The 27,387-nt window shown below is 33.9% G+C and overlaps 4 protein-coding genes and 1 pseudogene across 5 annotated transcripts; 2 read left to right on the top strand and 3 right to left on the bottom strand.

The window, feature by feature from the left end:
• Positions 1 to 1,704: 1,704 nt before the first annotated feature.
• Positions 1,705 to 4,560, top strand: LOC123227218 (cation/H(+) antiporter 15-like). 2 transcript variants are annotated; one of them, XM_044651921.1, is made up of 4 exons: positions 1,705 to 1,776; positions 1,912 to 2,138; positions 2,230 to 3,216; positions 3,298 to 4,560. In XM_044651921.1, the coding sequence occupies exons 2-4, from the start codon at positions 1,917 to 1,919 to the stop codon at positions 4,492 to 4,494; spliced, it is 2,406 nt and encodes an 801-aa protein (XP_044507856.1). In that variant the 5' UTR covers positions 1,705 to 1,776; positions 1,912 to 1,916; the 3' UTR covers positions 4,495 to 4,560. The 2 variants fall into 2 exon arrangements, with proteins under 2 accessions (XP_044507856.1, XP_044507857.1); XM_044651922.1 differs by lacking the exon at positions 1,705 to 1,776 and having other exon boundaries at positions 2,010 to 2,138; positions 2,381 to 3,216.
• A 3,342-nt stretch (positions 4,561 to 7,902) lies between these two features.
• LOC123227930 (arogenate dehydrogenase 2, chloroplastic) lies at positions 7,903 to 9,658 on the top strand. The gene is made up of 7 exons (XM_044653077.1): positions 7,903 to 8,162; positions 8,248 to 8,416; positions 8,495 to 8,650; positions 8,893 to 8,975; positions 9,066 to 9,135; positions 9,252 to 9,326; positions 9,402 to 9,658. Exons 1-7 carry the CDS (start codon positions 7,987 to 7,989, stop codon positions 9,489 to 9,491), a joined length of 819 nt encoding a protein of 272 aa, XP_044509012.1. The 5' UTR covers positions 7,903 to 7,986; the 3' UTR covers positions 9,492 to 9,658.
• Positions 9,659 to 10,327: 669 nt separating this feature from the next.
• LOC123227844 lies at positions 10,328 to 12,678 on the bottom strand (annotated as a pseudogene).
• Positions 12,679 to 14,905: 2,227 nt separating this feature from the next.
• On the bottom strand, positions 14,906 to 18,582 carry LOC123228133 (biotin carboxyl carrier protein of acetyl-CoA carboxylase-like). The gene is made up of 9 exons (XM_044653379.1): positions 18,371 to 18,582; positions 17,601 to 17,786; positions 16,974 to 17,050; positions 16,556 to 16,609; positions 16,155 to 16,412; positions 16,006 to 16,068; positions 15,641 to 15,709; positions 15,504 to 15,549; positions 14,906 to 15,291 (listed from the first exon to the last, which is right to left on the bottom strand). Exons 1-9 carry the CDS (start codon positions 18,402 to 18,404, stop codon positions 15,230 to 15,232), a joined length of 849 nt encoding a protein of 282 aa, XP_044509314.1. The 5' UTR covers positions 18,405 to 18,582; the 3' UTR covers positions 14,906 to 15,229.
• A 5,449-nt stretch (positions 18,583 to 24,031) lies between these two features.
• Positions 24,032 to 26,536, bottom strand: LOC123227358. Its single transcript, XM_044652132.1, has 2 exons — positions 25,589 to 26,536; positions 24,032 to 24,784 (listed from the first exon to the last, which is right to left on the bottom strand). Exons 1-2 carry the CDS (start codon positions 26,500 to 26,502, stop codon positions 24,145 to 24,147), a joined length of 1,554 nt encoding a protein of 517 aa, XP_044508067.1. The 5' UTR covers positions 26,503 to 26,536; the 3' UTR covers positions 24,032 to 24,144.
• Positions 26,537 to 27,387: the final 851 nt, after the last annotated feature.

The raw sequence follows: 27,387 nt of genomic DNA, 5'->3' as shown, positions 1-27,387 counted from the left end.
TGAAAACTATGGTATAAATGTATAAGTGACCCAATTTAAGGTTAAAAATTCAATATCCCGGACCATAAATGTAAGGTTAAGTTTTATCCGATGAGGGGGATGATGAAAGAGATGCTGAGATGCAGTGGATGAAACTGAAGATTACATTGTTAGCGAGACAGAAGTGGCATCGATCAACTTGCATTCTCTAATGGACAACAAAATCAGAGTACCATTCGCATGCCTAGTTTCCTTTTGGGTAGTCAGTTGGAGGTGTTGGTGATGGGGTCTCATCACAATTTTATTCAGGAGAGGTTGGCTGGATATCTGGGACTATTGATGATGGAATCTACCAATTTCCAAGTTTTGATTGGCAATGGCGATGCTTTCCTTCCTCTTCATGGAGTGGATATTGTGTTGTGTGCTCGGTGGCTTGCAACGGTTGGTACAATTGTTATGGATTATAAAGAGCCCACTCTTACTTTCACATTGGAGAGTGATACAGTGACACTATGAGGCCCTCAGCCACAATGCATCCAACGCATCAATTGGAGAGTTTTTCATCAGGAATTTTAGGTGAGAAAGTAGCGCCAGTTCAGACACGAATTTCTGTGATTTCAGGAACCACACTATTCTGAACCCGACATTCAAGATGAATGTGCGGTTTCCAGCTTTGACAAGACAATTGTTCCGAGGCTTTCAGCAGCCAGCAGGAGAAAGACTTAGGGAACATTGCCAAACAGATCCCTACTTAAAACACGACACACTCAGACAGGTCTCTTATTTAACACAGCACACACATGCTGAGCATTATGCCCTTGGACTATTTGTTCCAGGCTTTGTTGTTCCTGAAGGTCCACCCTGCCTTAATATCAAAGCTTGAAACACTTTGTTTCAGGATTGCTTTTCGCTTGTACATTGCAGTTAACGGACTGGAAAAAAACATCTTCAAGATTAATTTTCAATCATTTTGGACGGGGAGATCTATATTAACATGCCCACACAAGCAGCATTTGTACTTGGACTGATTACGAATGCAGAAGGCATCATCAATCTATGGAAGCAGGACAAGGTTTCAATGAAAGCCCTTTCAAGTCATCACTACTTGTATTACTTTCAATGGTGCCTTCTTGCTTGGGCAACACCCTCCACACATTTCTTTCTCCAATTCTTTTCCCGGCTATACGAGACATATTCTGAATCTTTATATTTTGACCGGCTCTGAAGGGAGAATATGCTTTCTATCAGTACGGGCAGTAACAGCAATCCTAACCCCATTCATCAGACAACTCCATGACCCTTCCCAGACACAGGGATATAATATAAAATAGTTTAAATTAAATAAAATTAAAAATATAAAAAATTAAAAATAATAAAATTTAAAAAGAGTTAATATAAAATTTTACAGGTTATTTAAAGATTATATATATTAAATTGATAATTTTTCAATATTAAAAAAGTATTAAATATTTAAAAAGGGTAATTAATATTTTTTAAAGGTTAAAAGAGTACTTTTCACTTAAATTTTAATGTAAGATTTAAAAAATTTGAACATTTATTTATAAATTAATTTTTATTAAAACTTTTAAAATAAGATGAAAAATAAAATTATTATTTCAATAATAATATTAAAAAATATATATTTTACAAAATAGGGTGAGGGATGTTTCCATGAATTTTTTTAAAAATAAAATAACAAGATAAAGATCCGATTAAATCGAAGAATTAGTGGCCTGTAAGGGAAAAAAAATTACTGAAAGTTAACAACCGAAGAATAATGGGAGTCCCAAATATAAGGTTGATTTCTTTCTGTTTCTCTGTTTCCCCTGCTTCTGTTTTTTTTTTTTTTTGGTTACCTGGACAGACCTGTAATAACCTTTCTTTCTTCTTCTTCGTCGTTTCCTTTGTTACTTGTTTCAACATTTCCAAAAGACAAAATGGCTGACATAGCAACAAAGAGCGTGAACCTGGGAAACAGGACTTATATCTGCCAAAACACACAGAGAGCGGCACAAGGTGTTATATGGTACAGCGGCAACCCTCTCAAAGTCCCATATTCCCTTTTCATGATTGAGTTCTCTGTGTTTTCCTCAGTCTCCTTATTGTTCGAATTCCTTCTCAAGCCTCTGGGACAATCGAAGCTCGTTTCGCATCTTCTTGTATGTTTTCTCTTCCAAATCTAATGGTCATGTTATTATTTTCTTTCTGCATAATTGACATTTATGGTAACATAATTGTGCTTGTGAACAGAGTGGTCTAATATTTGGGCCATCAGTGCTGGGGAATCTTGACAAATTTTCAAACCGCTTGTTCCCTATAGCAGGGTTAAACCTTGTTAAAAATGTAGCAGTATTTAACCTTATGTTCTTCGTCTTCTTACTTGGGCTGAAAATGAATCTAGGCATGATGTTTCAACCAGGAAGAAAGGGCAAGATGATAGGCTTGACACTCTTCCTCTTCTCAACTACACTCCCCATGGGACTATCACTCGTGTTATCAAAAATTTTCAACCAAGGAAAGTCTCCTTTCTTCATAGCTGCAACACAGCATCTAACAGCTTGTCCAGTGGTCGCCAGTCTATTAACTGAGCTTAAACTTATTAACACTAACCTTGGCCACCTGGCTCTCTCTGCAGCAATGTTTGCTAACACAATCTCCATTTCTGTCAACGTCCTCTTTTTCTCATTTAATTATGCTCTCACTTCCGATATGGCAAAAGTGGCGGGCTCACTTCTTACACCAATGGCTCTTGTGATCGTTATTGTGTTCATATTCAGGCCAGCAATAATGTGGATGTTCAAAAATTCACCTGATGGGAAACCTGATGGAGGCTGTATCTTTTGCGTTTTTCTGATAGTCATTATTTCGGGGATTTTAAGTGAGATTGCAGGCCAGCATTATGGCCTCGGACCTTTAGTTTTAGGCTTTGTTGTCCCCGAAGGTCCCCCGTTAGGATCTGCTTTAGAATCAAAGCTAGATAGTTTTATTTCAAGTTTCTTTTTTCCCTTGTTCCTTGCCATATTAGGAATGGAAACAGATGTTTTCAAGATTCATTTTCAAGCTTTTTGGACTGTGGCACTCGTTGTTGTCCTTGCCTCCGTTGTCAAGATCTTAGCAGTGATGTTGCCAGGGATCTATTACGAGATGCCTAAACAAGAAGCATTTGTGCTTGGACTCATTCTGAATGCAAGAGGCTCTATTGATCTCATGATGTTCAGTATATGGAAGGACTCCAAGGTGTGAACTAAAGCTCTTTCAATGACATCGTTTATTACTTTCGATGGTACTTGCTATAACAGAAGTTGTTTGTTTTGACAGCTTTTAACCGAAGAATATTTTGCTCTGGGTGTTTTATCAGTGTTGGTGGTAATGGCAATCATAACCCCATTGATCAAACAATTCTATGATCCTTCAAGTCAATACATTTCGAGCAACATAAACACCATTCAACATGCCAAGCGAGATTCAGAGTTTCGAATTTTGGTCTGCATTCAAAACCAAGATAACATTCCTGCAGTTATCAATCTCTTGGATGCCTCCTGCGCCGCCCAAGACAGCCCCATTTTTGTTACAGCAATGATTCTTGTCGAGATTGTAGGGAGAGCCACCCCACTACTTTTCTTGAACGATGATAATCATAAGACAAACGCATCATCTTCAGCAGGCCCAATAGTGAATGCATTAAGAATCTATGAAGAACATAATCAAGGCAATGCTATGGTTGAATCCTTCACTTCAATATCCCACATCCACACAATGTATGATAACATCTGTCAAATGGCTTGCGACAAACGAGCCAAGATTATAATCATGCCATTCCACAAACAATGGGCTATCGATGGTGGCGTTGAGTCTGTGAGCACTTCCCTCCAGTCACTCAACATCAATGTCCTCAACAAGGCCCCATGTTCAGTTGGAATTCTTGTTGACAGAGGAATGGCAAACGGGTCAGTTTCTGTTCTCGCCCGGCGTTCATTATTCCAGGTTGCAGCTCTATACATCGGCGGCCCAGATGATAATGAGTCACTATCATATGCATTTCGCATGGCTAGACATGAATCTGTTCGCCTTGTAGTCATCAGAGTCCTTCAGTTTGGAGCTGAAAACACTAAAGATAGAAAGCGTGGCAGCAATCTGATCGATGAATACATTCGTTCGAACATGGGAAAGAAGAATTTCGAGTATGTAGAAGAGGTGGTGAAAGATGGGTCGAATCTAGCTGAACGTCTAATGGGGTTGGTAGATAGTTTTGATTTGATTTTGGTAGGAAGATACCATCCAGAGTCAGAAATATTTGCTGGACTTGAGGCCTGGAGCGAGTGCCGTGAGCTTGGAGTCGTAGGGGATATGCTTGCTTCGCCTGATTTTCCAACCAATGCATCAGTTTTGGTGGTGCAGCAGCAAAGAATCAGGCAGAAGCTGATGATGCGCAGCGAGCGGGCGGGAAATAATGTAGAGGCTGGCATTCCCTCTAATGAATCTGATAATAGATTTTCCATTTCAGTGGTTCGTTAACCACTGCAACAAGAATGTCACAAACTTATAATAGATTAGTTATTTCAGATCAGTTTTCCTTTTAAATTTTGCTTCCTGTACTATATTCATACTTTCTATAATAAAAAATTATATTTTATTATTAACATTAATTTATTTATTTGATATCCAATGTAATAAAATATTCTAATAATTCTTTAATATTAAGAAGGTTTATACTTTAGAAATATTTTATTATCAAAATTAAAAGATTATCTTAAAAATTCTTGAGTATAAATTATTATTATGATTGATAAAATTTAATAAAAAATAAGTAATAAAAAATGCTAGTATATTATTTTATTTGAATTTTTTTAGATATAATCATTCTAAAATATTTTTTTATGTTATTTGTTATATTAATTAAAAATGAGATTATTTTTTCCTTAAAAAAATTAATAAATAAAAATATATATTAATTTTTTTTCAATAGAGTAATCTTCTACTAATCAATTTTTATAATAGCGTTTTATTTTTTATAATAAAATATTATCCAAATCAAATATTTTCTAAAAGAATTGGCATGTAAATCATAGTCAGGATTTGAGCAATCAACATTAAAGCAACTAAATTTTATATTCCATCTGGATTCATTCTTCCCCTTATGTTTTCCAAGAAAACTAAATTACTAAGAGGTCATCGGCATGTAATGAAACCACCAGCTTCAATTCATTTTCAGTCTTCTTTACATAGAGGGTGGCCTCATTTGAGCAATACTATACGTATTCATTTGAATATACAAATAGATATACACTTATACATGTTATACATACTAAGTGTGTATCCATTTATATACTTAAAGTGAGTACACATAGTTTTATTTGACTTCATTTTTACCGCACACAAATCCTTGCTTCAGTTATATGAATGAATTTAGCTACACCATACCAGGCCCTTGGGGTCTGTTTCAGGTATATGAAGCCCTGTGAAGCTTGTAAACCTTATCTTTAGTTCCTGGAATTTGAAAGTCTATAGGTTTTTCAACAAAGATGTCTTCATTTAACATTCCATTTAGGAATGCAGACTTCACATCCAAGTGATAGACTTTCCAATTTAACTTGGCTGCTAAGGCTATTTGCAGCATAATAGTATTATACCTTGCTACTGGCGTAAAAGTATCTGAGAAATCGATTCCTTTTTGTTGTAATTATCCTTTCACCACTAGCTTTGTCTTGAGTTTTTTAATAGAACCATTAGGATTGAATTTGGTTCTATAAACCCGCTTAACACCAATGACCTTTTGATCCTTGGGCATGTCAACAGGTTTCCAAGTTGAATTCTTGTTGATCATATTCATCTCCTCTTTCATTGCAGCTTTCCAACCATCATTGCTTGCTGCTTCAACATAAAAGGTAAGTTTTCAAGAGGCTACATTGCATCTAGTGTAGATATCTTCAAGTGTTCTTGTGCCTTTGACTAGAACATCATTGATATCACCTAAATTTTCTCCTTCGTCTTCATCTTGCATTTGAGAATTAGAGTTTGAAGCTTTACTTAAACCAATCCCTTCTACTTCATTTTCCTCCCAATTCCACTTTGTAAACTCATCAAACTTAACATTTCTGCTTACCAAAGGCTTCTTGGTTTTAGGATTATAAATCCTATAATCTTTGGAAACCCCATTGTAACCAACAAGAATTCCAACTTCAGATTTCATATCAAGCTTGCTTCTCTTCTCATTTGGAATATGGATATAACTCACAGTCGAAGACTCTTTAAGTGTTTAACAGATGGCTTAACTCCGTGTCATATTTCATGAGTTGTGCCTTTCAAAGCCTTTGTAGGCATCAAATTCAGCACATAGACTGAGGTATTTGTTGCCTTAACCTAAAAGGCCTTAGGCAACCCTTTCTCAAACAACAAACATATCCATAAATGATCTATTCTTTCTTTCACTCACTCCATTTTGTCAAGAAGTCTTAAGGAGTAGTTAGTCAGTGCACAAGCTCCTCTTTGCTGCAAAGAATAGTGAAATCCCTTCCAGTATACTCATAACCAAACGTAGTGTATTGTAATTTATGTTGATGTAATAAAAATTTGACTTTAATAAAAAATCTATAAATTAATGGATAGGGGTCAATTCAACTATAACTCACCTCAATTTAAAACCTTTTCGAGTCTAAAATTTATCTAAATGAGATTAGCTCCCAGTTCTTAATCAAACCATCTAGTTTGATTCAGTTTTTTAAACTATAATACATACCCCATCAAACATGTTTATTTTAATTAATTTCTCTTTATTTTTTCATATTAATATTTTTTCCTGCATAAGAAATATTTTATATTTACAAGGGAAAGGGACTATTTCCCATCAAAATTTTGATCTAATATCAAAATTATTACCTACGACAGTTAAAAAACTCAAACACTCACCCATAGGCTAATTGTCGTCCAAATTTTCAATTAAAGACATAGATAAAATTATCATTTTATCTATAGACTTTAAAACTTTAAAATTTCTATCATCCTCCCAGATTTTAAAAACTAACACTTCAACCTATTCTCAAAGTTTACAAAGTTTAGATTTTACCTTTAGGGTTTGCTTCCTTCTTCGACCACCATCATTCCAACCAACGGCCAGTGCTTTCTACCCATCTTCCATCTCCAGCTATGAAATATGACTCTTCATTGTCCAAATCTACAAAAAAAGATTAAGGATAATGTTTCGTCATCCAGATGCGACAACGAAAGAAGACGAAGAGTCATCCTTTGCTGTCGCGTTAAAGAATGACAAAGCCTTGTTTTTTTGTCTCTTCTTGTAGATCTGGATGACTCTTCATCATCTAAATTTGGACGATGAATAATTGTCCTTTGTCATCCTTTGTAGTTAGAGATGGAAGATATATGGAAAGTGTCAGTTATCGGTCGGAATAATGGTGGCCAAAAAAAGAAACAAACCTTAGAAGTGAAATTTAAACTTTTAAAACTTTAAGAATAAATTGAAGCGTTAGTTTTTAAAACCTAAGGAAAAAATGATAGAAATTTTAAAATTTTAAAGTTTGTAGACAAAATAATGATTTTACCTCTGCTCTTAATTAAAAATTTAAATAATAATTAACCTATAAATGAATATTTAAATTTTTTATCTATCATAAGTGTTGTTTTAAATTTCGATTCAAATTTGAATGGAAAATTATTCTTTTCCCTACTTATAATGATAATAACAATAATTGTACGTATCCAACATGTCTCAGTGGAGATTCATTGAACATCACCACAAAATTTTAGTCAATTTAATTACTGTATAACGACATGACATGGACATATTATCCGATTGGAATTGTGTGGTAAATGATAATCTTACGAAAAGTCAGCAGATGGGCCCGTATATTACCTCCTAAGATGGATCACTACAGGTTTGAAGACCCTATCCACAGCCACGGCTCTTCTGCGTAGGCGTGCCCTACTTAAGCACGGCTCATCTTATGGAGGCATCCTAGAAGGGCATACACACTCTCTCTCTTTCCTAGCAAAATGTCAGTTTTATCATCTTCTTCCTCCTCAAGAACTCTGAAGATAGGCATACTAGGCTTTGGCACATTCGGCCAGTTCCTGGCCAAGACTATGATCAAACAAGGCCATATTTTGCATGCCACTTCTCGTACCGATCACTCTCAACTCTGTCATCAGATGGGTATCTCATTTTTCAGGTAAATGTCCCATAACTTGGTAAGTTAATCCAGCTATTCATATTGCTTATTGCACATTGCATAATTCCTATTTTTACTTTTTCAGGGACCTAGGTGCATTTCTTGAAGCTGATAACGATGTCATATTGATATGCACATCGATTTTATCTCTATCCGAGGTCCTCAAGTCACTGCCACTAAATTTCCTAAAGCGACCTAGGCTCATTGCCGATGTTCTTTCTGTCAAAGAGCACCCAAGAAACCTCCTATTGCAAGTAAACCAGCATTAAAAAAATTTCCCACTATTCTATTATATGCATATGTCAAACAATGAATTTGTGCTGCTTACTCAGGTGTTGCCGGCAGAGATGGATGTGCTTTGCACTCACCCTATGTTTGGTCCAGAGAGCGGAAAAGATTCATGGAAGGATCTCACTTTCGTGTTTGACCGAGTTCGAATAAGGGACGAGGAAACCTGCTCCAGCTTCCTACAAATCTTTGAAAAGGAGGTAAGTGCATAGTCCAACTGTTAGTAATCTTTGCTTTGCAGGCAAGCCACCATTAATTATCATAATAATGAATATAAAAATAGGATAATTAGAATAGGGTGAAGGATTAAACGATAACCATTGCTGACCTTGACCAATGAGTAACATGATAAGAGACAAGGATATCGTAATATCTGCCGTGTCAGAGTCAACCTGTTCCTACTTTCCAGCAAATAAGAAGTTTATTTATCTTAAATAAACAGGGTTGCAAGATGCTTGAGATGTCTTGCGAAGAACACGATAAATTAGCAGCCAAAAGCCAACTTCTTACTCACATAATTGGCAGGTATTATGGTTTTCAAGTTCTGCTAATTGATAAAAGAGAGTAAATTATATCCGATATTATTAAAGTTAAAAGCTTCTACCTCCTGCACAGGGTTTTATCAGAAATGGAGATACAGTCAACACCCATGAACACTAGGGGATTTGAGACACTTATACAATTGGTATGCTCGAAAATTTAATTTTTCTTTTCACTCCATATTCAATTAACCCAAAAAAAAAAAACATATAAACCTAGTACAAAAAGGAGAAGCATTGACTTAAGATATTGTTTTTGCAGAAAGAGAGCACCTTAAAGAATAGTCTTGATCTGTTCAATGGGTTGTTCATCCATAACAAGTTTGCTATGAAAGAGGTAGAGATATTGCTACCACTGTAACAAAAATGATATTATAAATTTAACTATTAACAATCAAATTAAATGATGCAGCTGGAGAATCTACAATTTGCCTTAGAAAAGGTCAAACAGAGGCTGCTGCAGAGGATGGAGAAGACGTGTCTGAATGAGTCTAAACATTGATGAAAATTAGGCTTATTCACAAGACTGTATTGTAAAGGCACTACCTAGCTATCACTTTCCAAGGTAGCTTTATAAATCATTCATAAGCAAATATTCACATCTTCATTTCAGTTTGAATACATTGTAAGTGAAAGGTTGTTTTAATAATAATTTCTCTTTTTTGGTAATCTAGAAATCCATGGTCCTCACTCTGCATACCCAGTGACCTCACTTTATGCACCCATTCAAAATTAAGCCCTTACTAAAACTCTACAATCTTTTGAGAAACAGGAAACAATGACCTTTGGTCATATACTCATGAGGAGACTAGAACGGTAGCGCTTCCAAACCCTAAATGCTCTATTAAATCATGGAAGTTGACAATAAAACTAATCACCATTGTTTTAAAAATATCAGACATTTTAAAAACTCTACAACCTAAATACTCTATTAAATGATGGGTCAGGTTAATTATTTCACTTCATGACTGCTAAATTAATCCCACACAAGCGCCCTACAAGAGAGCCTAAATTGTGCAGTCATTCATTCCTTTTCTTCATCCCTCCAACAATAGATTATGCAAGTTCACATGGAATGTTGATTTGATACCCATGGATTATGCAATTAGTGCTGCTGCCTACACTATATATTTACCAAAATTTGAAAGAATTATATTTAACAACTCACAGTCCAGTCAGAGATAAATATTCAAATTGCAAATCTCCCAGAATCATTGGAACAGTAATCTATGTAATGAAAAGACAATTAAAACGAAAATTATCACCCCATTGGTTCTGGATTTTATCTATACTACCCTCTTCTGTAGTGTTGCATTCCAGTGTAGCAGGACTAGGAGATTCTGGTGTTCTGTAAGTGGGCTTGCTCTTCCAAGTTTGTATTCCAAAGGGCATGCAAGATCAACCCATTGCTATAGCATTTCGTGAAAGAAAACTCATGTTAATAGCGAGAGAATAAAAAGAATGCAACTGCAATTCTGGTGCCATAAGTGGTGATTCTGAGAGTTCACCAGAAAAGATTAATCAAAAAATAATTATACTACCATTGCGAGTTAATGAGTCATGGTCAAAACCGTACTGGTATATCACAAAGAACCTTGGTACTACCAGTTGTAAATATCAGAAATAAAAAAACAATCTATGCAGTTTAAAGAATATCGGGCAATTATTAAGGATACTGTCAGAGATTTTGAAATTCCATTACCAATTTATTTTTTACAACATGGGTTAACAATAAAACTTTAGGATCTCCCAGGGATCCATGACAATAACCCAAAATATTTCACTTGAATAACACCATACAATTATCTGTCTTGCAGACTTTTTCTTGTGATAAAAATATAGATCATAATGACCTAGGCCTCGCCATTTCAAACAATTTCAGTCAGGGATGAATGTCCCTATAACATGGTTCTAGGACTGACTTATGCAATGATATGCTAATAATTACTAAATATGGTCCACAAACAGCCATAGATGACTGCTGTTTTAAGAATTGGTGACATTTTGTTATGTTGATTAGTAATCAATGGTGGATTATGAATTTGCGTATCACATACAAAACATTTGAGGAAGCCACAGCCCCAATACAGGACATAGATCTAACACCAGCCATTTTCATATCACCAACAAGCGCCAAGGCAGATCCATGACTGAGATTCCAGTCGTTACCAACAAGATTTTTTTGAAACGCACAATCTGGAATGGACCCAAGAAGACCTTTAAAAGCCTCGACTTTGTCTGGTATGTTAATCTCATAATCACATGAAAGGAATGAGATAATTGGGGCAGGAAGCCAGCCAGTGAAAAAGTCAACAACTATTTCCTTAAGATTATCCCTGATAACATAGTCAAGCTCTTCAAAAATAACTCTCTTTACGCCTCTCATAGTGGGCCAAGAGAGTCGTGTTTATCGAAATTGCTTCTTCTATTGCTAATCTATGCAAGAATTAGGGATTGACTAACGACCTTTCCCCAAAAACCTTTATTCAAATGAGTTATGGAGAAATTGAGCATCTGTTAAAAACTATGCTGTAATCAAATGCTCTTGTTTGTAGCACCATTATTTTCTCTAATCAGAATTTTGGAAAGTATTATTGAACCAAAGAATAGACAGAGTCACAAAACTTAAGAAAGCAACATGAAACTCCCTGATGCTTGAAGACCAAACAAGAATCTTTTCAGCAAGAAAATATACCTGGAAGCGATAAGCAAGTTCTGAAAGAAGAGGATACTGTTTCACGTCAAAGAAATTCTGTAGTACCTCTGGTGATATAATCTCAAGATCAAGGCCTTTTCGGAGGTCCTGAAAAGCATGGCACAATGTGTTCTTTATGAGACGAAGAAATATATACATTCACAAAGAAATTCAATGATACTTTACACACAAAAAAAGACAACAATTCTGCTACACAGTCTGGCAGCGGGAATACCTATGTAGCGCGGAAACGGAAACGGAAACGAAGAAACGTGAAAAGGTATTTTTTTAAAATTATAGGAAACGAAAACATGAAAAAACTTATAAATATGAAAAATATAAAGGTTTTTTTTTATAAATACTAAATTTTTTATAACAAAAATACATAAATTTGTATAATATAAAAATAAATAATAAAAAAAGAATGAATAAAAATAATACTATAAAATAGAATTATAGAATATATTGTAAATTATTTTTGAGCAAATACATATAGATATTTAAGAAAAAAACACTCATACACACTAATCTATATGATATGTTGGGAAAAAGATGAATAACACATCAAAGAATAGAGAGAAGATGGATTCAATATGAGATTTAAAGACATTTTCGGTTTGAAAATATAAAAGATATGTATTTAATCGATTTCATAAATTTTCTTCTAAAAGAAATGTGTTTCAAAATTTTTCAAAAATTTGAAAATGACCCGAAACGTTTCCTATAAGTTTCAGAAATGGAAACGTTTCTGAAATGTGGAAACGCACCCCATTGTAAGTTTCCGTGCTACTTTGCGGAATACCATATTAAATCAGCGGCAGGAACTTCTCTCTCTTTGTATGTATAGCCTTTCAGGATCAAGTGATATAACAACTTGATTTTCTTTGGTACCTCCTTGAATTCTTGCTGGTATCCCAGTCCCCCTTGCTCCAAATGTGACATGGCTTGCACGAGCACCTCCTTCCACCACTGTTTGCAAAATCATTTGAGACATAGTATACTCCTCAACTAATCAAGCTTGTGCAGATAGTTATGAACTTGGGCCAAACAGGACCAGCTGATTTGGAAAATTCACATCAACTGATGATCTACACAAGATAGAAGTAAAACCAGAAATGAAACTTGAACAATCATGAAAGCACATATACTTTGTAATCAGCCTTTGAAAGCCCTTGAATACCTTCTGCTTGAACAGTCCTTAGAACCTAGAAGATTTGCAAGATTAAAAAATATTCCACCAGGTAAGAATATTATCAAGTCCAAAAATTATACCAATCAAAGAATTCACTATGGTTATCGGACAAGTCACAAAATTTTCTGACTTAACTAAGTTGTTTAGTACTAGTAAGTAGTAACTAAACATTGGTCCATCGATGTTAATTGACCCGTTATTAACATGAACCACAAACTACCTTGAGTGGAGTAACCCATGCAACAAGACGAACTCCAACAGAAATTTAAGAGAGGTTCATATTCTTGCCAGCGTTGAGATGGCCAACGCGACGCATAAGACTTTAACAGAGGTTCATAACACATAAAACTATTAACATCCTAATACAACCTGTTGTCTATGTATTGATTAAGCTGGTCTCGCAAGTCACAAGGAAACACCTCCAGAGCCAAAGAGATCTTTTGCTCGCTCTCAACGCAGCGTTTTTGCAGAATCTTGGCAATCTCAACTCCAATTCTCCATTGTCTTTTACTGGAACCTGCTAGGCTTCACCTGCAACACGAGAAGGTGAGTAATTCAAGCTCAAATCCCTAGTAGCATCCAGCACCTGAATTTCATGTAGCCCTTCAGAGTTCCCAATGTGTGAGATAGGTCCAATCCAACAGAAAAGCTTCTCATGCTTATCCAGTTCGCCACAAGTATCTGCTGGAATTTCTTCCGGCAAAAACTAAATAGGATTTTTGCGAACTGTACTTGCTTTTGCTGTTAACTAGAACTTCCTACTTGAGTATTGAATTAATTTTTCAAACCAACGGGGCAGAAAATAATATAAGTTTAGGTTAGAGTTGGATTTGAAGCAAGTTTATTCAAGTTTGAAATAAGTTTAGCTTAGACAAACCTAAACATAAGTCTGAGACAATGAATACGAATCCGAGTATGAGTTGGAAAGTAAAATTATAAACGAACCCCGAACGCAAATCCAAACTATAATCATGCTCGATTTGCTTAAACTCTTAGCAAACGACGTCGTTTCCAACCCTATCTAAAGATAATGAGTTTATTCAGGCTCAAAACGAGCTTAGCTCAGATGAGTCAGAGAGAACAAACACAAACTCAATTATGAACATATGATAGAGCAAACTCGACAAACTCAAACTAAAACCTAAGCAGAGTATAGTCTAAAACGAGTTAGGTCTTATTCATGCTCAACTAGGCTCATTTTTAACCTTACTTTAAAAGATTTTAAGATTTAATAATAAAAAAACAATTTTATCCAATTTTAAAAAAATAATATAAAATTTTAAAATTTTAAAATTTCATAATAAAATAATAATTTTATCCAATTTTAGTTATATATAATATTATATAATAAAATTTGAATTTTCAAAATCCAACACATTTGCATTTGGGAACAGATTAAACTTTTCGCAAGGACTAAAATAAAAAAGTTAGGTCAGGTGACACCCGAAATTCAGATTAGTTGGAATAACACTCACACGATGTCGTAAAACCGAAGTAACGCAACATATACGATCTAGTTGCAAAATGAGGCCGCTGATCGGAGAGGGCACGTGTGGTCCTCCATTTTGAGACAGATACGACCACCAGTTAGCACAGAGCCAACTCAATACGTATACGGAACCAATAGCGTCTGCCTAGGGGCAAAATTTTGGCCTCAAAATGCTTTTGCTTATTTTTGCGATTGGCCCCAAGTTGCAGCTGAATTCAATTTGGATAGAGTTTAAACTAACTTAAATTCAAGATTAAGTCAAATCCGTTCAAACCCGACAAATTAAGATTCAAACTCAGTTAAAAAAAAAAAAAATTTTTAATTCAATCAAATCTATTCTAACTCAAGTATAAATCAACTAAAATTCAGACACAGAAAATAGACACAATCCTCAACTCAAACTGACAGCTTGGATAGACACCATCCAATTTGTGGTCTTTATTTTGTAAAATACCCAAAATTCAGTTGCTTTCATTAGAAAATCTCCATCGCTTGGGATTTTAATAAAACATGTTGCATGGATTGTTATGGTCACAGGAAGATAGAAGCCGTCTGTATTTTTTGGGATACAACAAACATCTACAACTTGACAAAGATTTTACAAGAATATGATCCAAACATAAATGACAATATTCTTTCTCAATCTATAGTCTGCTTAATCAACTTGTTCACGGGTCTTCAACTAAATTTAATTGATCCATTGAGGTCAAGTACATATCACCAATTAGATTCATGTCTTCTGATTGAACAAACAGAAAAGACCAATCGATGGAAAGAATTCAAGGACTTGAAATAAATGGTTAAGCCGGTCGGCCTTACTCTCCAACAACAAAGACTGCAAAAACGGTATTAGTAGGAGAGAGCTTACTCAATACCATGAAACGATGGCAAGACGGCAACGAGAGGATCTCCGTAACCAACAGCCTCTGTAACATACAAAGTAAAAATTAGGTAACTACAAGAGCTTCATTGCCGGATCTGCACAATTTGCCAATATTGGCTATTTCACATGTCAGCGTCCATAGGCAAATGATTTGTATGGTTTCTAATCAAAAGTGCATAGTTATACTCCATAGTAAGTGACTCAAGACTTCAGAATGTGATCATGATAATAACAAAGAGATGACAAATGTTATACCTCCATCATTGAATAGGAGCTTCAATACTTCTCCAGCCACGTCTGACTGCTCAACAAACCAAGTACACATAATATCATGAGACATCTATTATGAGAGGAAATAATTTGGAATTGTGAAGTCAGAAAGGTAAACTCACCTTCACAGGAAGTTCAGTGCCAAATTGATCCAAGTATCCTATTATTTGTCCCTCTTTAATTACATCACCCTGAATAGTTTGCGATAGTTAATTCAAAATACAATGGAAAGCAAATTGAATCTAAGTACTTATGATAGTAATACATAATGCAGCCTGAAAGTTCATGTTTGGATCACGAAATTAAATTTCAATAATAACTTTAGCCTTTAATATGAAACTGATGATAAAAGTTGCATTAACTCCATAGAGATCTTGAAGGTGAAAAATATTATGAATTTATAAACTTCAATCATCGGTTGTGAACAAGATCAATTAATGAAAAGCACAATGGAGTAAAAGCAAGAACTAACGTGAAGCCAAGATACCTCTTTACAGATGGGAGGTTGCTTCTTTCCTTTCACTGTTCTGTTCCTTCGGAATGAACCAACCTGCCAAAGAAGAAATTACATAAATTACATGGAAAACATTGTTCCAAAATATTTTAAAGTGGGCTTTACTATCTAGAAACATGTACCGTTGGAGAAGATACTAGAACATAACCATTGGGTCCAGAAGCCTCAAAGGCTACTAATTTGGGTGACTTTCCAAAGGACACATTAGCAAAAGGACTGGTTTTTTCTTTGGAGGGTTTTGGTGCTGGTGGTGTTGCTGCAGGTGCTGATACATCCATAGGTTTAGATGGAATAGGTGGTGCTGTAGTTGGTGAAATGTTTGACATAGGAACTTTAGTGGCTCCAACATTTCGCTTCATATGCATTTCAAAGTCCCCAACCTATCATAAAGTAACATAGATACTCACAATTTCTCCAATGAAATAAAGGGAAAAAGGCTTTCGTCATAATTATGCAGGTGTTCAGTGCAGTGCCAGTAATTTTCCCTTTTTCTTTCAAAGAAAGAGGAAGTTCAGAATTGTACCTTCAGTTTCAGCTCAGCAACCTCTGTCTCATCACAGACCTCCAACACCAATGCCTGGTAATGCGCAAACAATAAGTATGCTAGTTATATTTCAGATCCCAAGAAAAAGTTGCAAGAAATGCAGATTAATGTCAAGTTAGCAAAATGTATTATCATTTCATAAATTTCTTTAAACTCTTGAGTGAATGAAGTTCAATTCAAAAAAGAAGAAATGAAATGTGCTCCAGGACAGAGGAAAATTTCAAGGCTTTCATCTCATATTGAAATGCATAACCTCAACACATGAACACAATCAATTTATATGAAATAACTGTAGAGCACATGGAAAGGAGAAGCAGAGATATGTAGTTAACATGCAACAAAAAGGACTAAGAATTGCATGCAAACATAGGGCTTAAAAAAAAAGAAAACCACTCACCTCAACTGCACTTGGGAAGGTTGCATTCCTCAGGGTATTCTTCTCTAAAGAGCTTTGAGTAGCACTCCCAGATGAAACTGCCTCATCATAATTATGACAAAGCCAAATAAAGAGCTGATTATTAGTTCACACATCACATTCAGAAAGACATATATGTAAAGTAATTCTCACACCTGCCTATAACTGATTAGCATACAGAATAAGAACCCAAATGCAAGCATAGTTTCTCTACATAACATTCATTCCATTGCAATCAAACATGAGTTCAGCACTTCCTCACATAAAAACAGATCCTTCATTGATAAGTGGATTGCCAAATGGATGGAAAAAAAAAAGAAAAAGAACTTAAATTAAATTTAAATACATCAGACACTGGCTTTCTCTTCTAGATTTGACAAGTGATCTATTTAAAAATCAGTGACAAATGATTAATTCAGCATCCTATGTTGTATCATGCATGAACCTAATCACCGGTAGCAGCACATATGCACCATATTAAACATTTTGACTATAAAATTCACCTCTATGGAAACTACATTTCTAACAATACCGGCCCTGAAATTACCAATTGAGGATAAGTCTTTTAACACCATCACAATGGAACAGTACTTAAACTATGAAACTCACCTTCAGACTTGGCTGCTACAGTAGCTTCAGAAGTCTTTGCTCCCGATACAACTGTCCTGTATCGCTTCACTGGAGAAGCAATGAGTTTGTGAAATTTACTCAAGCCATGCCAGCAACTACTTTGAACAGACACCATTCCAGGCCTTTCAAGTAGCGATCCCACGTGTGGAATGGTACCTATAGAATCTAGAATCCAAAATAGCGTCTAATTATCAGATCGCATATCAAACATCAATCATGCTCGGCTTGTTCACACTAAAAATCATAAAATGCAAGAAGAATTACACATATTTGATGTGTCTGTCAGTTCTCACATAATAAACAATTAACCTTTCGCTACTGATCTAGTATAAATTCAACAGCATAACAAAATAGAAGAATCGAGAAAAAAATACATTAAAAAACATTTGCTAAAACATAACTCACCAAAAGTGAAACAAACAAATTCATGCTTCATAAAATTTATTCTCCAAAGAATCCCACTAAAATGTTTCCACAAATATAACCTCTCACTGATAATATGATAGAAACTCAACCGCCACAGAAAGAGGAAAATTAAACGATAAAAAAAAAAAAAAAAAGAAAACATAACCTAGAAACAAAAATTCAAGAAAAATAATGGAAAGTAGCTGTAATGCCATTTCGTCAAAGCAAAACTTCTAAATCTACTTCGCCTCCACTTCACATAAACGAAAACGAAACTTCAATTAACTTTAATTTCCAGATGCATAATGCACGTGAGATCGATCAGAATGAAAGGAGGAGCTTACAGTTGAAGGATCGAAGAGTGGCGGAGGACTCCATCGAAAGAAGATGAAATTATGAGAGAGCGAGAGTCAAGAGATAGACTTATGAGTTTGGTAGAGGTGAAGCTTAGGCTTAGCTAATGAAGAAGAATGAAATGGTTTCCCTCGAAATCTCCGTCCCCTCTGCCTTGGTTTCATCACCGCTTGGGTTTTCAATTTTTCTAACAGCTTGTTTCTCGCGTGTGGGCCGAGTGGAGTTTACTTATTTGTCTCTGTCCCCATCCACTTGGCCGCTTCCCCTCTCTTGTTTAATTACGGTAATTACGATTTAGTAATATAATTATCTCTCCTGATTTGTAATTATCATACAAAATGAGTTCATCACACATTTGGATGTATAAGAATTATTTAAAAAAAAAGAGTAAATTAATGATTCCCATCCGTAGAATCTTAAATTACAAACTCCGAGTAAATAAGTAATACTTGGGTGAAAGGAATAGTTTACGAACTTTATAGCACTTGGTTGAGATGTGGGAAGTGTTCAGACCTGGCGGAGGTCTGATTTTCGGGGGAATGTTAGTATCTCTGAGGGGTCAAAGGAATAGTTTTTAAACTGTACGGCACTTGGGTTATGTGCAAAAAGTGTTATCCTCAACATGGTGGCTCACAGTTAGGGACTTGTATGTAATTTTTCCACTTAACTGAAAAACTGGTTGTGTTAACTTTATAAATACGGAATTTTCACTTTATTAAAATTTCACCCTATCTCTCCAAAATTCCTTAACCTTCCGGTTCTCTCAATCCTCTCCTATCTAATTGCGATTCACGTCAATCTAGGGTTTGATTTCTTTACTCGTCAACAAATGAATCTAGTTTCCACGCTATGGGTAGATTACTATAAAAGTCATTTCAATTTCTTAAAATAAAAATTTACTTAACGTTAAATTGCACCCAAAGAGATTAGCGTTGTGTGATTCTAACAATCAGATGACATTCTTTTATAACATGATTCAAACTAAATCACGCAAAAATGGTATGATCTAATCAAAATCGCATTAGACGAAATACAACATGGTATAATTGCACTATAGTTATGATTTTGGCCACTAATCAAACCTTTTCGAATATATGTTAACTTGAATTTCACTAGAAAATGTACAATTTGGTCTAACTGCACCAAATTGATGGCTACTATTTTTAGGGTCAAAATGAGAAATATACAAATACGAAATCGTTTGGGACAGGGTGAATTACATTTGTCCACTCAAAGTTTAACCCAAAAATAGTTTTTTATTTCTTGATGGTATAAATCATATTTTTCACTTAAACTCTATTTAAAAAAAAAAAAAGGAATATTATACATGCAAAATAGTAATTTTACCATAAAAAATTTTGAAAAAAATAATTAAGTAAACCTTTTATGCATCACAGTATAACGCTTTAAACATGATAGATGGACATCTTTTCAAGTTTGAAAATTTATAATTTTTTCTCTTCAGCAAAGAAATCATAGCTTCCAACATTGCAGAAGTCATTACTTCTTGTCAGCAAAGAAGTCGTTTCTTCTCATTGGTGAGGACAATAGTGTAAGTTCTAGCTACTGCGGTTGATACTCTAACATCAAAGAAACTACAATATGGAGTGAAGATTTTGAGAATGAATAGCTTTATTTATTTAATTTTTGGAAGGTTTATCGAGGTAAGGGGTGAAATCTTAAGAGGAAATTATAAAAAATAGCCAAAATTTAGGGGGTCTAAGAAAATTGCCCAAAATATTCAGGTTTAAGCAAAAATGTCCAAATTTTGTGAAATGACGAAACTGCCCTCATATATAAACACAGCAAATTTCTTACTTCCCACGGTCATTTCACTGTGTAAATTCAAAGAAAATTCAAAATTTCCCACTTTCCCACGTGCATCCCACGGTCGACCAGATTTTCATCGATTTTCTTGCTTTCCGGTAACCGCAAATGACAAAGGAGGTTATTATATCTTCTATAATCTTGTTTGAATCAAGTTATTGTTCATATTATTGAGATTTGATTGAGATTTTGAGGTTTGAAAATTTAAGGTTTCGATTTGAACAATGCTTAAAATGTTTTGATTCTTGGTTATTTTCGTTGAATTGATTGAGGGGTTTTGTGTTATATAACGTGCAGATTTGATTTATGAAAAAATTTTGGCCAAAACAACCAAATTTTGGCTGCAAATGGCTGCCGAAGGATTGGCAATCCGACCGTGGGAACAGTATTTCCCACGGTCAAACGATTTCTCCCACGGTCAGCAGACATTGATCGTGGGTTAGGGGGGTAAAATAGCTTTGTTAAAATATTAGGGAGCCGGGGAGATTCCTTAGAACACAACAAGTTTTTCTGAAATTTACCATATAACAGTTGACCTGTTTTAAAAAGGAATTTTCATGAGGGGGTAAATTGAGAATTTTGTTATCTAGGATTTCTGATCGTGTAGTTTTCGAATTTTATATCTTTTTTTTTTTGTTTTAGGGTTTTTCCATATGTAATTTTCAAATTTGAGATTCGATTTTTTGAATTTTGGAGCTTTTGGCACAATTTATGATGTAATAACGTAATTTCAACTCAATATTTCAATTTTTTCATTTATAGGATATATTGATTCGTGTTTTTGAATTTCATTTTTGTTTTTTCAAATTTCACCGTTTTATGATAGATCGACTCGTATTTTTCAGATTTCCGAAGAATTTTTTCATTGTTGCTATTTTAGGGTTTTTCAACTTTTAGAATTTGAATTTTAGTTCCGTTTTTTCGAATTTCACCGTTTTACGATATATCAACTCGTATTTTTCAGATGTTCGAAGAATTTTTTTATTGTTGTCATTCTAGGATTTTTCAACTTTTAGAATTTGAATTTCAGTTCCGTTTTTTCGAATTTCACCGTTTTACGAGATATCGACTCGTATTTTTTAGATTTTCGAAGAATTTTTCGATTGTTGCCATTCTAGGGTTTTTCAACTTTTAGAATTCGAATTTCAGTTTCATTTTTTCGAATTTCACCGTTTTACGATATATCGACTCGTATTTTTTAGATTTTCAAAGAATTTTTCGATTATTGCCATTTTAGGGTTTTTAACTTTTAGAATTTGAATTTCAGTTTCGTTTTTTTGAATTTCACTGTTTTACGATAGATTGACTCGTATTTTTCAGATTTCCTAAGAATTTTTCGATTGTTGTCATTCTAGGGTTTTTCAACTTTTAGAATTCGAATTTCAGTTCTGTTTTTTTGAATTTCACCGTTTAACGATAGATCGACTCGTATTTTTCAGATTTCTGAAGAATTTTTCGATTGTTGTCATTCTAGGGTTTTTCAACTTTTAGAATTCAAATTTCAGTTTTGTTTTTTCAAATTTCACCATTTTACGATAGATCGACTCATATTTTTCAGATTTTTGTAGAATTTTTTGATCGTTGTCATTCTAGGGTTTTTCAACTTTTAGAATTCGAATTTCAGTTTCGTTTTTTCGAATTTCACAGTTTTACGATATATCGACTCGTATTTTTCAGATTTCTGAAGAATTTTTTGATTATTGTCATTCTAGGGTTTTTCAACTTTTAGAATTCGAATTTCAGTTCTGTTTTTTCAAATTTCACCGTTTTACAATATATCAACTCGTATTTTTTAAATTTCTGAAGAATTTTTTAATTATTGTCATTCTAGGGTATTTCAACTTTTAAAATTCGAATTTCAATTCTGTTTTTTCGATTTTCATCATTTCAAGATATATCAACTCATATTTTCTTATTTTCGATCGATTTTTCGATTGTTAACATTCTATGATATTTTAACTTATAGAAATCACATTTTATTGAAGTTTTTCCATATTTCACCGTTTTTGGCTATATCGACTCGTATTTTCTAGATTTTGATCAATTATTGACATTTTAAGGTATTTCAACGTCTAGAATTCGAACAATCTTATTTGTTAAGTTTTGTCATTTCCTTTTTGATTGTTTTGTATTTTTCTTCTTTTTATGTTTTTTTCATGAATACATTTGTTTACAAATTTGTTTTTTTGAATGTTTAACGAATTTTTAAAATTTGTGTAGGATAATTCTCGCAAAAGAAAACGGGTTGGCGGCGAGCTGCGAATCCCCGATGAGTCCAGACACTTTCGACCAGATGTGATATGTCGTGCATATGTTGAAATTCGAATTCTAAAAGTTGAAAAACCCTAGAATGATAACAATCGAAAAATTCTTCGAAAATCAGAAAAAATATGGGTCGATCTATCGTAAAATGGTGAAATTTGAAAAAACGGAACTGAAATTCGAATTCTAAAAGTTAAAAAACCCTAGAATGACAACAATCAAAAAATTCTTCAGAAATCTGTAAAATACGAGTCGATCTATCGTAAAACGGTGAAATTCAAAAAACAGAACTGAAATTCGAATTCTAAAAATTGAAAAACCCTAGAATGGCAACAATCGAAAAATTAATACAAGTCGATATCTCGTAAAACGGTGAAATTCGAAAAAACAGAACTAAAATTCAAATTCTAAAAGTTGAAAAACCCTAGAATGGCAACAATCGAAAAATTCTTCAAAAATTTGAAAAATAAGAGTCGATATCTCGTAAAACAGTAAAATTCGAAAAAACGTAACTAAAATTCGAATTCTAAAAGTTGAAAAACCCTAGAATGGAAACAATCAAAAAATTCTTCGAAAATCTGAAAAATACGAGTCGATCTATTGTAAAACGGTGAAATTCCAAAAAACGGAAATGAAATACAAATTCTAAAAGTTGAAAAACCTTATAATGACAACAATCGAAAAATTATTTAGAAATCTGAAAAATACGAATCGATATCTCGTAAAAGGTGAAATTCGAAAAAACGGAACTAAAATTCGAATTCTAAAAGTTGAAAAACCCTAGAATAGCAACAATCGAAAAATTTCTTCGGAAATCTAAAAAATACGAATCGATTTATCAAAATGCCCCCCAAATTTTAATAATATTTCGTTTGACCCTTCATTTATCTATTCCTAAAATTTCATTGAGAAATTTATAATGCTCTTACAATGTTTAATATCGCAATACCTCCTAATTTTAATAAAATTTCATTTAACCCCTTCTAGTGAGTGAGGAGGTTTATATAAATGAAGAGAAAGGTAATTTTGACATTTTAAAAAAAGTCATGGACATTTTTGCTTGGAAATAGTGAATTTGGGTATTTTTGCTTAAAAATAGTGACTTTGGGCATTTTTGCTTAATGGGAGGGTATTTTGGCCATTTTTGATAATTTCCCAAATCTTAATGGCAATGGTGGGGTTCAATCAAAAACACTCAAGAAGAAGAGGAAGCAGGTGAGAAAGAGAATATTCGATGCAAATTTGATATATAAAGTAATATTTTATATTTTTGTTAATTTGAATGATAAAATAATTATAAAAAGTGTAATAATTATTAAAATATGATAATTTAACTTTTTAACGCTATAAAAAGATCCCCTGTTCCCCATCTCTGTTGCCATCCATGATTTTACTAAATGAAGTCATTTCAACAAATTTTAGTGTTTATTTCCGTAATTTTATTTTATTTTCAAGTATTTCCGCAAACATAAATTACTCACCCGAAAATGATCATATATTAAAATTGTCTTAACAAAATATAACGTAAAAAGTATTTTTAATTATCAGCATAACAACTATTATATTCAACAAATAACATGTAATATTATTATCAAATATGATTCTTATATACAGTATGAAATATTTAGAAATTGAAGCAATTCTGAAAACATACAATAAGGTTGTATTTGATCAACTAAGCAATTTTAAGGTGCAGAATTTCTCTGAATTCCAACCTTCTAGTCTCATTGTAAAATGTTCTATGCTTATTGGGCAAATAAGTTAACCAAATCAACCCTCTAATCTCCCATGCCATTGTTCTTCCAATAGCATTTTTGTCAATCTTCCACCACACTTTTTCTCCATATTCATCTCCGGCAAAGACTACGCCGCCTTGCCTGGTGAACGGCCGGTGAGCACTGGTGTATCTGTCTTTGAACCAGGCCTTGGGGTTGAGCAAAGTGAATTTCGATGGCTTGGAGGAGATTACCTCTTTTCCATCATTGCTGTCATGAAGAAACCAGTTCAAAATTGCACTATAGCCATACACAGATTGTTCAAATTTCCAAGGCCTCAAACTCATTGTCATGGTCTCTCCAGTAGATACCTTGAGCCCCAAGAAAGAGTTGGGTGGATCAAATGAACCTTCCATGGTTTTCTCAAGCCCAATCTCTACTGGAGGATTATCTGAAGATTTGCTAACTGAAACACTAATTATGCTGGTTTGAAGAGTTGGAGTTACATGCAAAGATATCCTTGAAGGAAAATGTTTTTCATCCACTCCAACTCCCCTTTCATTCATCAGATTATCATTCACAAGTTGGACAATATCACACCTATTAGCATTGAAAGAGAAACATGTTAGAAAATTTTCTAATGTAGGTTAATATTAATTGTGATTTTGATTTAATAAAATCGGATAATTAAATAGTTTTATAACAGTTTACAGATAAATTTAAATGATCAATAAAAATAAATTTAATATACTTAAAAGTTATGATCTAAGTAGATAGTATTAATATGAATCTTAAAATTTATTAAACATTTTATAGAGATTCATTACCCTATTATATATGTGTTAGCTCTCACTTGGAAACCAATAGAATATAGAATAGGAGACCAATTACTTTGATACAAATAATTTTGGGAGCCATATGGTTTTGTATTACATGGTGTGCTAAGTATGATCTTAATCGAATAATCCAACAATATTTTACAAATGAGTTTAAATAATCAATAAAAATAAGTTAAATACATTTAAAAATTATGATTTGAGTATATAATATTAATAAGGTCTTTAATGTTTATTGGCTTTTTGATAAAAGTCCATTACTAAATTCTCATTCCAAAACTAATAAAATATAATTTTACTAATTGAAAGTTATTATTCATAAAGGTTTTAGAAGCTGAAAATCAATCACTCCGATATAAATAATTTCAAAAACTCTATATTTTCGTATTGCATAGTATACCGGGTATTTTTGTAGCTCTAAAATTTTAATATAGTATTTTCTACTATATGTATAAATCCTGTGAAATAAAGAGTACATGATTTTTATGATTGTTCATGTAAATTGAGTCTTACAAAACATTGTCAAGCATCTACGAGAGAAGAACTATGAATGGGAAAAAGCAAGTACCTTATGTTATCTGTGTTGATCATCAACTTCACCCATCTGTCTTCAATGGTGACATTGTAGTTGAACTGGATGACACCTTCAAGCTGGTGGTAGTTGAGGGAGAAGAGAAGTCGCTCATCGGTTAAAGGGTTGCTGGAGCTTTCGACATCCATGGCGATGACAGGACAATACAAATGAACTTTCCACAACCCAAACTGGGATAATGCATAGGAAAAAAGCGGGGATGGTGTTTTAAGTAGGCGGTGGGCGGCTTGGAGCTCCACGATCCAATTAGTAATCGCAAGATTCAGAGACCTCATCCACTGCTCTTCCAAGTTAGAGCCCAAGTGCTTCATGAGCTGCCTTGATGCCACTCTCGATTGGCAACCAGTCAGTTGATTCTTGAGAGAAATCAAACATCCTGAGCGGAGACCAGCAGGAACTTCATAGATGCACACAAGAAGCGAAAGAGTGAAGAAGGCGAAATTGAAAATGTCTTTAAAGTTGGAGATGGAGTCTAGTTTTGGAAGCTTGAGCGACAAGTTACATAACTTGTTTGGGGCATATTTAAGAACATCTTCTATGAAGTTGATCAGAAGATCAGAAATGGCATTTTCATTGAGTAAACTAGTCGATTTCGAGCTGATTTTGAATGGTTTCGAGGTCCAGAGAGATATGGAGTAGCTATAATCTGCAATTATGGAGAAAGAGAGAGATGGGGATTCAAGGCTTTTGGCTACAGAAAGATTGAGAGATGGCTGAAGAGAAGTTGTGGAACATATGCATATGGACATGGAATTGGCTTTCCATTGAGAAATTGGTGGAAGATTTTGAACCCATTCAAATACATCAGGATAGAAACAAGGAGTAGCCACAGCCATGAAAGCTTCTTGATTTCTTTGAATCCTTCTCTCTGCAAGAACTTCATCAAACATGATTCATATTTAAAGACTCCATTATCATTGAGTTGGAAGTAAAGGTGAGAATCTTAGGGGGAAGAAATGTCAAAAGTAAGGCTTATATTATTAGATGCTGTAACCAAAGACATACTTTTGTATTGAGGAAGAAACAAAAAAGATGCATAATTTTACAAGAAAAAAATTGTAATAAGATATTTCTGATTCCTTTAGACATCCCAAATGACAAAATCTCATAAGATTAAATGCCCATTGTAATTGGTTTAAGCAGAATATGTTGACTACGTCAAGTTATCTTCATGCACAATTGTCCAGCAAATGGTCTGTAACTTTCTTGGTAGTGGTAAAGGATGCATACTATGGACTGAAGCCGTGTATTTGGGTCCCAAAACAACATTTTCTGAAAAATAAAATACACCATCTATATGAAATTGCTGGAGTTTGAAAGACCTGCAAAGTTGCAAATTGAAGAGAAAATGGTACTGTTCAAATGTCCAGATTAATTGTTGGAGATTAATATTCTAAATTCTGCAATTATATATATGAGAAATCATTAATAGCCTTCCTTAAGATTTGAAAAGGTTATCAATTATCTACTTTGTCCATGATTTTAAATAATGTTGGAGTAGAAAACATAGTTTTGAAAATTGAATTGGATTGACTGGTTTAACTAGTTAAATTAGGATTCACTAATTTATTTAAAAATCGTTTTTGGAGTTAAAATGTTTTGGACAAGATTGAACCATTCGAACCTTCTGGTTAGATAGGAAAAAAAAAAGGGTTTCACTCAATCAATATAAAAAATAAAAAAAATTCGTTATTAATTGAATCAAAGACCTCATATTAGGGATGGAAACAGAGAGGTACGGGGATGACAATGATCCTCCTAACGGGAAAAAAATC

The sequence above is a fragment of the Mangifera indica genome, chromosome 10, assembly GCF_011075055.1.
Source record: "Mangifera indica cultivar Alphonso chromosome 10, CATAS_Mindica_2.1, whole genome shotgun sequence".
In the NCBI taxonomy this organism is placed as follows: Eukaryota; Viridiplantae; Streptophyta; class Magnoliopsida; order Sapindales; family Anacardiaceae; genus Mangifera; species Mangifera indica.
Note: the sequence above shows the minus strand (reverse complement) of the source record. Positions and strands in the feature narration are given on the sequence as shown.